Here is a 12165-nt window from a genome sequence, read left to right as displayed (position 1 = left end):
ATAAGCTCGCCAGACTATTTACATTGACCCCCCCCCCCCCCCCGCCCAGTTGTTTTGTACACTGCTGCTACTCTGTTTATCTATGCATAGTCACCCCTACTTACATGTACAAATTACCTCGACTAATCTGTAACCCCTGTATATAGCCTCGTTATTGTTATTTTATTGTGTTACTTTTTAGAATTTTTTTACTTTATTTGGTAAGTATTTTCTTAACTATTTCTTGAACTTCACTGTTGGTTAAGGGCTTGTAAGTAAGCATTTCACGGTAAAGTCTACACATGTTGTATTCGGTGCATGTGACAAATAAAGTTAGATTTTATGTACTATGGTGTTGAATGCTGAGCTATAGTCAATGAACAGGATTCTTACATAGGTATTCCTCTACTCCGGATGGATAGGGAATTGTGCAGTGCGATGGCGATTGCGTCGTCTGTGGATCTATTGGGGCGGTAAGCAAATTGTAGTGGGTCTAGGGTATCAGGTAGGGTAGAAGTGATATGTTCCTTAATTAACTAGCCTCTCAAAGCACTTCATGATGACAGACGTCAGTGCAAGAAGTCAGAAGTTAGTTCAGTTTTCTTTGCTTTCTTGGGTACAGGAATAATGGTGGACATCTTGAAGCATGTGGGGACAACAGACTGGGATAGGGAGAGATTGAATATATCCGTAAAACACTCCAGCCAGCTGGTCTGCGCATGCTCTGAGGACGCGGCTAGGGATGCCGTCTGGGCCGCAGCCTTGCGTGGCTAGGGATGCCGTCTGGGCCGGCAGCCTTACTCACGTCGGCCACAGAGAAGTAGAGCCCACAGTCCTTGGTAGCAGGCCACGTCGGTGGCACTGTGTTATCCTCAAAGCGGGCGAAGGTGTTTAGCTTGTCTGGGAGCAAGACGTCAGTGTCCGCGAAGTGGCTGTTTTCCCCTTTGTAGTCCGTGATTTTCTGTAGACCTTGCCACATACATCTCGTGTCTGAGCCGTAAACGACTCTGTTTGAAGTGTAAAAAGCTACAAAGTAATTACCTGTCATTTGATGTATTTTATTTACCACATTTGAAGTGTGCAACATACCTAACCCAGTAGTTACTTAACCCAGAAGTTGCTGTGTGCTTAACAAAGACAACATTAAAGTATACCACACATTTGTTCTCTTCATCCTTTCACTGAAAGCCACAGCCGTCATATTTAGAGGCAGACTGGCCAAAGGGCAGTTCGGGCAAATGCCAGATGGGCTTGTTCATTTTAATCCCATTGGGCCTGTTTAATTCCGTTTGGGCCTGTTTAATTCGGTTGGGCCTGTTTAAATTGGTGTGGTTTTGTGCAAAATTATAATTATTTGGCTTATAAAGGGGGTCGAGGAGAAAATGGGGTGTGTGTTGGAAATGCCCTGGCTGATTTCTGGTCCCAGTCCATCCCTGTTCATATTTGATCATCAACCAATGACCAACACCATCAACAGATTTAAACCTCTTATGGGTTGAGGGACATTTTGAAGACTGCCACTGGATGGGTAAAACAAACTTTGTGTTTAAAAAATGTTTGTATTATTTTTTTTTTAAGTGTGTTTAAAAAAAAATACATTGTGATTTGATTTGACATATTTTTAGGGTAAAGTGTTTGTCAAAACCGTGTCATTCTTGACCAAAATAGCAAATTAATTATACTGCCTTCAAGTGTGAAGGTTACTTAAAAATATATATATAATAATTCCACAGTGAAACAAATGATGACCATGAAGATTGTACGTTTTTTATGTTGAATTCCATTATGCATTATATGGCTGGACATGTCTGGCAAGGTCAACTGATTTTTTTAAATGAATTGATCTTTAGATAATAAAACGACGTACTGTTAGGCCTTGCTGGAAATGTAGATTGATTGGTCCGATTCTGAGAGCCACCCTCTGCCGTAAAGCGGTCTGCGCCAAACTGTCGTCGTAAAATCACAGCTTGTTCAGCATCGCCACAACAACACTGTTTTGCAGAAAAGGGGATTTTGACGTCTGATTTGGAACACATTAACAGGTAAATATCATCACCAACAACTGAAGATGTGCTATAATATGCTTTCCGAATGTTTTAATGTGTTGGATAAGATCGATAATTGCTTATAGTCACGTTATTAGGAGTGCGTTAGCTAGCATCTTTTTGTTAGCTTATCTGGCGAGAAGTAGCTAGCATATCTGTTTATCTTGGATAGCTGGCTAGCTATCCACTGTATGTGCAGTTAAACGTTTACTTATACGCCAAGCGAACTTTTATTCGGGGTTTGCCTTTTGTAATACCGTAGTTTAAGGATCTAACTAGGTAATAATAATGCTCTGCTCATTTCAGTAATAAGAGCTAACTGAGCTACCTCCCTTGTGTTAGCTCTAGCTACAGTGCCTAAAGAGAGTATTCATACCCCTTTTATTAAGCCTTTATTTAACCAGGTAGGCCAGTAGAGAACAAGTTCTCATTTACAACTGCGACCTGGCCAAGATAAAGCAAAGCAGTGCGACAAAAACAACACAAGAGTTACATGGGATAAACAAACGTACAGTCAATAACACAATAGAAAAATCTGTATACAGTGCGTGCAAATAAAGTAAGGAGGTAAGGCAATAAATAGGCCAATGGTGGCGAAGTAATTACAATTTAGCAATTAACACTGGAGAGATAGATTTGCAGGTAAGGATGTGCAAGTAGAAATACTGGTGATCAAAAGATCAGAAAAACAAATATGGGGATGAGGTAGGTAGTTGGGTGGGCTATTTACAGAAGGGCTGTGTACAGCTGCAGCGATTAGTAAGCTGCGCTGACAGCTGACGCTTAAAGTTAGTGAGGGAGATATAAGTCTCCAGCTTCAGTGATTTTTTTTGTTGTTGTTGTTGCAATTCGTTGCAGTCATTGGCAGCAGAGAACTGGAAGGAAAGGGCTTTGGGGATGACCAGTGAGAGATACCTGCTGGAGCGTGTGCTACGGGTGGGTGTTGCTATGGTGACCAGTGAGCTGAGATAAGGCGAATCTTTACCTAGCAAAGACTTGTGATGACCTGGAGCCAGTGGGTTGGCGACGAGTATGTAGCGAGGACCAGCCAACGAGAGCATACAGACAAAACGGATGGCACTGTGATAGACTGCATCCAATTTGCTGAGTTGAGTGTTGGAGGCTATTTTATAAATGACATCGCCGAAGTCAAGGATCGGTAGGATGGTCAGTTTTTTACGAGGGTATGTTTGGCAGCATGAGTGAAGGATACTTTGTTGCGGAATAGGAAGCCGATTCTAGATTTAACTTTGGATTGGAGATGCTAAATGTGAGTCTGGAAGGAGAGTTTGCAGTCTAGCCAGACACCTAGGTATTTATAGTTGTCAGAACCGTCCAGAGTAATGATGCTAGGCGGGCGGGTGCGGGCAGCGATTGGTTGACGAGCATGCATTTCGCTTTACTAGCATCTAAGAGCAGTTGGAGGCCACGGAAGCAGTGTTGTATGGCGTTGTAGCTCGTTAAGTGTCCAAAGAAGGGCCAGAAATATACAGAATGGTGTCGTTTGCGTAGAGGTGGATCAAAGACTCACCCTTGACTTATTACACATGTTGTGTTACAGCCTGAATTTAAAATAGATTTTAAAAAATAAATAAAATAAGTCTCACCCATCAACACACAATACCCCATAATGACAAAGTAAAAACATGTTTGTGGATGTTTTTTTGGGGGGGTGCTAATTTATTGAAAATGAAATACAGAAATATTTTATTTAAATAAGTATTCACACCCCTGAGTCAATACATGTTAGCTTATATCTGTGAGTCTTTCTGGGTAAGTCTCTAAGAACTATGCACACCTGGATTGTACAATATTTGCACAGTATTTTTTTTTTTTATTCTTCATCCTCTGTCAAATTGGTTGTTGATTATTACTAGACAGCCATTTTCTTGTCTTGCCATAGATTTTCAAGCCGATTTAAGGCAAAATTTTAACTAGGCGACTCAGGAACATTTCGTGTCCTCTTGGTAAGCAGCTCCAGTGTATATTTGGCCTTGTGTTTTAGGTTATTGTCCTGTTGAAAGGTAAAATTGTTTCCCAGTGTCTGTTGGAAAGCAGACTGAACCAGGTTTTCCTCTAGGATTTTACCTGTGCTTAGCTCTTCCGTTTCCTTTTATCCTAAAAAAAACTCCCTTGCCAATGACAAGCATACTCATAACATGATGCAGCCCCACCATGCTTGAAAATATGAAGCGTGGTAGTCAGTGATGTGTTGTGTTGAATTTGCCCCAAACATAACTCTTTGTATTCTGGACATAAAGTTAATTTATTTTCCAACTTTTTTGCACTTTTACTTTAGTGCCTTATTGCAAACAGGATGCATGTTTTGGAATATTTTTTATTCTTTTCACTCTGTCATTTAGGTTAGTATTGTGGTGTAACTACAATGTTGTTGATCCAGCCTTTTTTCTCATATCACAGTCATAAAACTCTGTAACTGTTTTAAAGTCACCATTGGCCTCATGGTGAAATCCCTGAGAAGTTTTTTCCCTCTCCGGCAACTGAGTTAGGAAAAACTCCTTTATCTTTGTAGTGAATGGGTGTATTGATACACCATCCAAAGTGTAATTAATAACTTCACCATGCTCAAAGGGATGTTCAATGTCTGCTTTTTTTCCCTCTCCCATCAACCAATAGGTGCCCTTCTTTGCGAGGCATTGGGAAAACCTCCCTGTTCTTTGTGGTTGAATCTGTGTTTGAAATTCACTGCTCAACTGAGGGACCTTACAGATAATTGTATGTGGGGTACAGAGATGAGGTAGTCATTCAAGAGGGTGTCCATGCAACTTATGTGACTTTTTAGGCAGATTTTTACTGCTGAATGTATTTAGGCTTGCTATAACAAAGGAGTTGAATACTTATTGATTCAAGACATTTAAGTTTTTCATTTTTATTTAATTGGTAGAAAAATTCTACATACAGTTCCACCTTGACATTATTGGGTATTGTGTGTAGGCCTGTAACACAACATATTGTGGGAAAGCCAAGGGGTGTAATTACTTCCTGAAGGCACCGTACATAGTCCTAACCAATAAAGCTATCTTTTCTCCATTTCCTCCCTCTGCCTTCCTCCTCCTCTTCTTCCTACCCTTCCCCTCCCTTCCTCCCTATCCCCCCTTCAGGTACGCTGGAATTTTCGGACACCCACTCGGACATGTCCTATGTCTTCATCAATGACTCGTCGCAGACCTCCGTTCCCCTGCTCCAGGTAGGGAAGATGCCTACCCCTGCACATTGACTCTGTACCAGTAGCGTTGTTATTGTATTGTGATACTATTTCCTTTTTTTTGTTTGCAAATTTGTTGTACTTTTTAACTCTTCATTGTTGGGTAAGCGCTCGTAAGTAAAGCATTGCGCTGAATGTGTAGAATTTACAGTGAATGTGATTTGACAACCCTAACGTCTGCTCCCCTGCTGGTGGGGTTGAGTCCAACACAAAGGGGTTCCATCCCAAATCCACCCCTACGCCCTATTTACTTGTGGAGGTCTGTGAGGATTTGACAGGCGTAAGCAATCTGGTAGTAGCTTCACTTGCCCTCTGGTAGGTTAGATGGAAGTTTCACCATATTGACGACACCTGTCAAATTCTCTCAGATCTCCTCAAGTGTGTAGGGTCTAGGGTCCGGTGTGGTTTTGTGCAACAGTGTAGGAATCAAACAGAAGCAAACAGGGATGGACCTACCGGAATTTGTCCAATTAGAAACTCGGTTGCTACGGCGTGCTCGGTTGCTACGGTGTGCTCGGTTGCTACGGTGTGCTCCCAGTTCTTCAGAATCGATTTAAAGTTCAAGTTAGCTAGGGTCTGTTAATCAATTCCCTTATTCTCTGATTCAATACAGAATCAATCAATCAACTAATTAATCTAACTCATCCCAGGACGTTATCGTGAAAGAAAATGTCTTCTCAATGACTTACCTGGTTAAATAATGGCAAATCCCTAACTGCAGGCCTGCATCGACGGGGACCTGCTTTTCGGCAAGCGGCTCCTGGAGACGGGCTGTGACCCCAACATACGGGACAACCGGGGCCGTGCTGGCCTGCACCTAGCGGCCGCCAGGGGGAACGTGGACATCTGTTGTTTTCTCCATAAGTTTGGTGCGGACCTCCTGGCTACAGACTACCAGGGAAACACGGCGCTCCACCTCTGTGGACACGTGGATACCATCCAGTTCCTGGTGTCCAACGGTCTCAAGATAGACATCTGGTGAGAGGGGCTGAGGGTTGGGAGGGCCTGGAAGGGAGTGAGGGGGAGTAGAGACTGTTTTACAGTTGGCTTGGTGCCTGAGAGGGGCTTTGACTGAGGGGTAAAAGCAGGGTTAGAGTTACAGGGGTTCTATCACATAGAGGAACCCCTAATAGGTTTTTCAAATGTACACATTGGTCCAACAGTCCACTCCCCATAGTGCCAATGTGTTTCTCAAACACTGGTTGGACCCTTGTTTGAACCGTATCATGCTACATTGTGTGTTTCTCTCTCCCAGTAACCACAACGGGTACACTCCTCTGGTGCTGGCCAAGAGGCGCGGGGTGAACAAGGACGCTATCCGCCTGCTGGAGGGCCTAGAGGAACAGGAGCTGAAAGGATTCAACAGGGGAGCCCACTCCAAACTGGAGACCATGCAGATTGCTGAGAGCGAGAGGTGAGGAGAGGGGTGGGGGAGTGAATGAGAGAGGAGGGGGAGGACAGGGCAGGAAGTGGAGGGGAGCCTATGTTACAGGCATTACTGTGCTGCTTAACAGTATAGTTCCCTCACTCACAAGTCCTTACCGGTACTTGATGTCGCGTACTCTGCCTCGCCAACACACTTAACCGCCCGCTTGACAATGTTGCGCCTCCGAAAGCTGGCAATTCAGCAACGTGATTGGTGACATTTCGAGCTGTGGCACGATCTTAACTCTGTTACACCCACTCTAAGCTGGAAACCTATTTATCTATCTATCTCTCCTACCTATCTATCTATCTTTCCTATCTAAACTCAGAAAAAAAAAGAAACGTCCTCTCACTGTCAACTGCGTTTATTTTCAGCAAACTTAACATGTGTAAATATTTGTATGAACATAACAAGATTCAACAACTGAGACATAAACTGAACAAGTTCCACAGACATGCGACTAACAGAAATTGAATAATTTGTCCCTGAACAAAGGGGAGGTCAAAATCAAAAGTAACAGTCAGTATCTGGTGTGGCCACCAGCTGCATTAAGTACTGCAGTGCATCTCCTCTTCATGGACTGCACCAGATTTGCCAGTTCTTGCTGTGAGATGTTACCCCACTCTTCCACCAAGGCACCTGCAAGTTCCTGGACATTTCTGGGGGGAATGGCCCTAGCCCTCACCCTCCGATCCAACAGGTCCCAGACGTGCTCAATGGGATTGAGATCCGGGCTCTTCGCTGGCCATGGCAGAACACTGACATTCCTGTCTTTCAGGAAATCACGCACAGAACAAGCAGTATGGCTGGTGGCATTGTCATGCTGGAGGGTCATGTCAGGATGAGCCTGTAGGAAGGGTACCACATGAGGGAGGAGGATGTCTTCCCTGTAACGCACAGCGTTGAGATTGCCTGCAATGACAACAAGCTCAGTCCGATGATGCTGTGACACACCGCCCCAGACCATGACGGACCCTCCACCTCCAAATCGATCCCGCTCCAAAGTACAGGCCTCGGTGTAACGCTCATTCCTTCGACGATAAACTCGGATCTACCATCACCCCTCGTGAGACAAAACCGCGACTCGTCAGTGAAGAGCACTCCAGTGACGGTGGGTTTGTGCCCATAGGCGACGTTGTTGCCGATGATGTCTGGTGAGGACCTGCCTTACAACAGGCCTACAAGCCCTCAGTCCAGCCTCTCTCAGCCTATTGCGGACAGTCTGAGCACTGATGGAGGAATTGTGCATTCCTGCTGTAACTCGGGCAGTTGTTGTTGCCATCCTGTACCTGTCCCGCAGGTGTGATGTTCGGATGTACCTATCCTGTGCAGGTGTTGTTACATGTGGTCTGCCACTGCAAGTACGATCAGCTGTCCGTCCTGTCTCCCTATAGCGCTGTCTTAGGCATCTCACAGTACGGACATTGCAATCTATTGCCCTGGCCACATCTGCAGTCCTCATGCCTCCTTGCAGCATGCCTAAGGCACGTTCACGCAGATGAGCAGGGACTCTGGGCATCTTTCTTTTGGTGTTTTTCAGAGTCAGTAGAGAGGCCTCTTTAGTGTCCTAAGTTTTCATAACTGTGAACTTAATTGCCTACCGTCTGTAAGCTGTTAGTGTCTTAACGACCGTTCCACAGGTGCATGTTCATTAATTGTTTATGGTTCATTGAACAAGCATGGGAAACAGTGTTTAAACCCTTTACAATGAAGATCTGTGAAGTTATTTGGATTTTTACGAATGATCTTTGAAAGACGGGGTCCTGAAAAAGGGACGTTTCTTTTGTTGCTGAGTTTATCTGTCTCTCCTATATATCTGTCTCTCCTATATATCTATCTGTCCTATATATCTATCTGTCCTATATATCTATCTGTCTCTCCTATATATCTGTCTCTCCTATATATCTATTTATCTGTCCTATATATCTCTCCTATCTCTCCAACACAAAGGGGTTCCATCCCAAACGGACTCCTACGCCCTATGTACTTGTGTACCATCTATCTGCCTCTCCTGTCTATCTCTCCTATTTATAATCAAGTAATGGCATGTAAGCTGACACTGGGCTACTTCTTTCTCTTCCTGTCAGTGCAATGGAGAGCCACTCCCTGCTGAACCCCGACCTCCAGAACAGGGAGGGAGTCCTGTCCAGCTTCAGGACCACCTGGCAGGAGTTTGTTGAGGACCTGGGCTTCTGGAGGGTGCTGCTACTGCTGGTGGTCATCGCCTTGCTCTCTCTGGGCATCGCTTACTACGTCAGCGGGGTGCTGCCCTTCTCCGCCAGCCAGCTGGAGCTGATACACTGAGGGAGGGGTGGATGGACAGAGGCTGAAAGTTGGCTTGGGCTACATTCTGGTTATCCACCCTTGTCCAGAAGTGTGCACTTGCATACTCCCCTTTTTATGGATTTAAAACCATAGGAGTGGTGTAAGCGTTGGCTGGATTCAACTTTTTTGAAATCCGTACGAGAAAGTGTGCAAGTGCACACTTCGGGAGAAGGGCGGAGAATCGGGACTCAGCCATGGATGCAGCTGCAGTCTTCATTTCCTGCACTTATGTATGTGTGTTATATGTTATTTGCTTTGAACATTTTCTCACTATGGCCAGTTGTGCATGAGAATGCACATCATTTCATGTGTCATTCATTCGTATGACTAAATAGACCAAATATCGACCAGTGACCATCTTGTTCTTTGTGGAATACTGACAGCTTTTAAAGCATAACCGTCAAAACAAGAAAATATTCAGTACCAGTCAAAAGTTTGGAAACACCTTTTTATTCAAGAGTTTATATATTTTTTTTTTTATTCAAGATTGTGAAAAGCTGTCAAGGCAAAGGGTGGCTACTTTGAATAATCTCAAATATAAAATATATTTTGATTTGTTTAACACTTTTTCGGTTACTACATGATTCCATATGTGTTACTTCATAGTTTGTCTTCACTAATATTCTACAATATAGAAGATAGTAATACATTTTTTTATTTTTTTACGTGGAATGAGTAGGTGTGTCCAACCTTTTGACTGGTACTGAATATTTCTTACATGCAGTTTCATAACTTTTCATGTCTAATTTAGTTTTGACAGTATTCAGCTCTATATGAAGAAACTGTTGCATTATGGACCTTTTTCCTAATGTTGTCACAATATGTATTTTTCTGTGTTGTGTGGAGTAACAAGCTGTAGATTGTTATAGTTATTTTTGTGTAATTATTTACTTGTATTTTGTTCTCTTTCTGTTTATTGTTTTGAAAAGGACCCATTTGTTAATTGATTTACCCTACAGGGTCAAATCCTCTTGCAAAGTCAATATTTTTGTTTTATTTCCATTCTTACCATTTCAACTCAAGTCTGTTTCTCCCACACTAGTTGCAAATTTCCCTAATAATGCAAATCAGGCTATAACTGTTGTGTGGAATCTTACATGGAACAAAAATCTAACAGTGTGTAGAGTTATCCTGGGTGTCAGTCTGTTTCTGATCTCTTACCAACTCCTTAATGGAACTGTCATGGCTTCATAATGAGAGCACAAACTGTTCTGGGATCAGGCTAGTGTAGAGTTATCCTGGGAATGTAATGTATGTGAAAGGGATGTCATGTTTCCCTCTTCCATCACCAAGTCAAGTACAATATGAACTACAGAATAGCACCTTTTTATAATGTGTCTTTGAACTAAAGATAAATGTTTGCTGTATTTTATTTAACATTTCCTCTGTGTAGTTTATATCATGCAGCTTAGTTACATTTAACATTTATGAATAGTTATTTCTATAATTATGTAATGTTTTTTTGCTATGTCAATCGTAGCATCCATCATCAGATATTGTAAACCATATAGTTTAACGATTGATTCAGTTGTTTTGTGTCTGTATCTTGTAGAATAACATTTAAAGTATGTATCCATCATTTGATGTGGAAAATGAATTGATCATGTACAAAATACATTCTGAACTACCAAAATGTTTAAGTTCAACATTTTATTAAACAAATTGGAGACAGGAAACACTCCTCAAATAGGCAGAGGGAGGTCCATCAGTAGCCTTGGTAACAAGGCCTGGGGTAGAGGGAGGTCCATCAGTAGTCTTGGTAACAAGGCCTGGGGTAGAGGGAGGTCCATCAGTACCATTGGTAACAAGGCCTGCGGTAGAGGGAAGTCCATCAGTAGCCTTGGTAACAAGGCCTGGGGTAGAGGGAGGTCCATCAGTACCATTGGTAACAAGGCCTGGGGTAGAGGGAGGTCCATCAGTAGTCTTGGTAACAAGGCCTGCGGTAGAGGGAAGTCCATCAGTAGCCTTGGTAACAAGGCCTGGGGTAGAGGGAGGTCCATCAGTACCATTGGTAACAAGGCCTGGGGTAGAGGGAGGTCCATCAGTACCATTGGTAACAAGGCCTGTGGTAGAGGGAGGTCCATCAGTAGCCTTGGTAACAAGGCCTGCGGTAGAGGGAGGTTCTGACAGGGCTCTGATGATACAGGCAGGTGCATAGGGGACAAAACATGTCCTTGTCCCAATCCTGTCTTCTTCTGTCTCTGATTCACTTCTAGTGACAGAGAGATGCTCACCTCACTGTTCCCCTTCTGGACAGGGACTGAGTTGAGATCTCAAACAATTCCCTTTAAACCAATCAGCCATTGTTTCTTTCAATCTACCTCCAAGAAAATAGAAAATAACAGCAACTAGGATGATCACCAAAACAATTAAACACCACCACCACCATTGTTGGCCTTCCTGTGTCGTCGCAGTGCTTCTCTTTGGGAGTGATATTGAGAGTGACAGCTCCTGGAATTCCTCTCTGGTGGTCAGGGCCTAAGAGGCACTGGTATGTCCCCTGATCAGAAAGGTGTAGGTCAGTGAGGAGGGAAATGTGTCCATGTCTGTAAGCATCGTTGGACCAAGAATCCCAGTTCTCAAACCGAGGACCATAAGTTATATTCACTGCCGTGACATTCAGCACAGTCTGTTCATTCTTTCTGCAACAGACGTGTACCTCACTGTCAGGAGTTTGTTTTTTAGTTAATCCATAGAAGTTGAGTTGAAAATTAGATCCAATGTAAGCAGGTTTACCTACAACAATGGGGACTGAAACTACAAATTGTACATTTGATGTATTTTATTTACCACATTTGAAGTGTGCAACATACCTAACCCAGTAGTTACTTAACCCAGAAGTTGCTGTGTGCTTAACAAAGACAACATTAAAGTATACCACACATTTGTTCTCTTCATCCTTTCACTGAAAGCCACAGCCGTCATATTTAGAGGCAGACTGGCCAAAGGGCAGTTCGGGCAAATGCCAGATGGGCTTGTTCATTTTAATCCCATTGGGCCTGTTTAATTCCGTTTGGGCCTGTTTAATTCGGTTGGGCCTGTTTAAATTGGTGTGGTTTTGTGCAAAATTATAATTATTTGGCTTATAAAGGGGGTCGAGGAGAAAATGGGGTGTGTGTTGGAAATGCCCTGGCTGATTTCTGGTCCCAGTCCATCCCTGTTCA

At 43.2% G+C, this 12165-nt stretch overlaps 1 protein-coding gene across 1 annotated transcript; it reads left to right on the top strand.

Moving 5' to 3' along the window:
* The first annotated feature begins 1878 nt into the window (after positions 1-1878).
* LOC139561782 (ankyrin repeat domain-containing protein 46-like) lies at positions 1879-11885 on the top strand. Its single transcript, XM_071379063.1, has 5 exons — positions 1879-2021; positions 5147-5232; positions 5972-6228; positions 6506-6664; positions 8764-11885. Exons 2-5 carry the CDS (start codon positions 5179-5181, stop codon positions 8978-8980), a joined length of 687 nt encoding a protein of 228 aa, XP_071235164.1. The 5' UTR covers positions 1879-2021; positions 5147-5178; the 3' UTR covers positions 8981-11885.
* Positions 11886-12165: the final 280 nt, after the last annotated feature.

This window comes from Salvelinus alpinus, chromosome 31 (assembly GCF_045679555.1).
Source record: "Salvelinus alpinus chromosome 31, SLU_Salpinus.1, whole genome shotgun sequence".
Taxonomy (NCBI): domain Eukaryota; kingdom Metazoa; phylum Chordata; class Actinopteri; order Salmoniformes; family Salmonidae; genus Salvelinus; species Salvelinus alpinus.
Note: the sequence above shows the minus strand (reverse complement) of the source record. Positions and strands in the feature narration are given on the sequence as shown.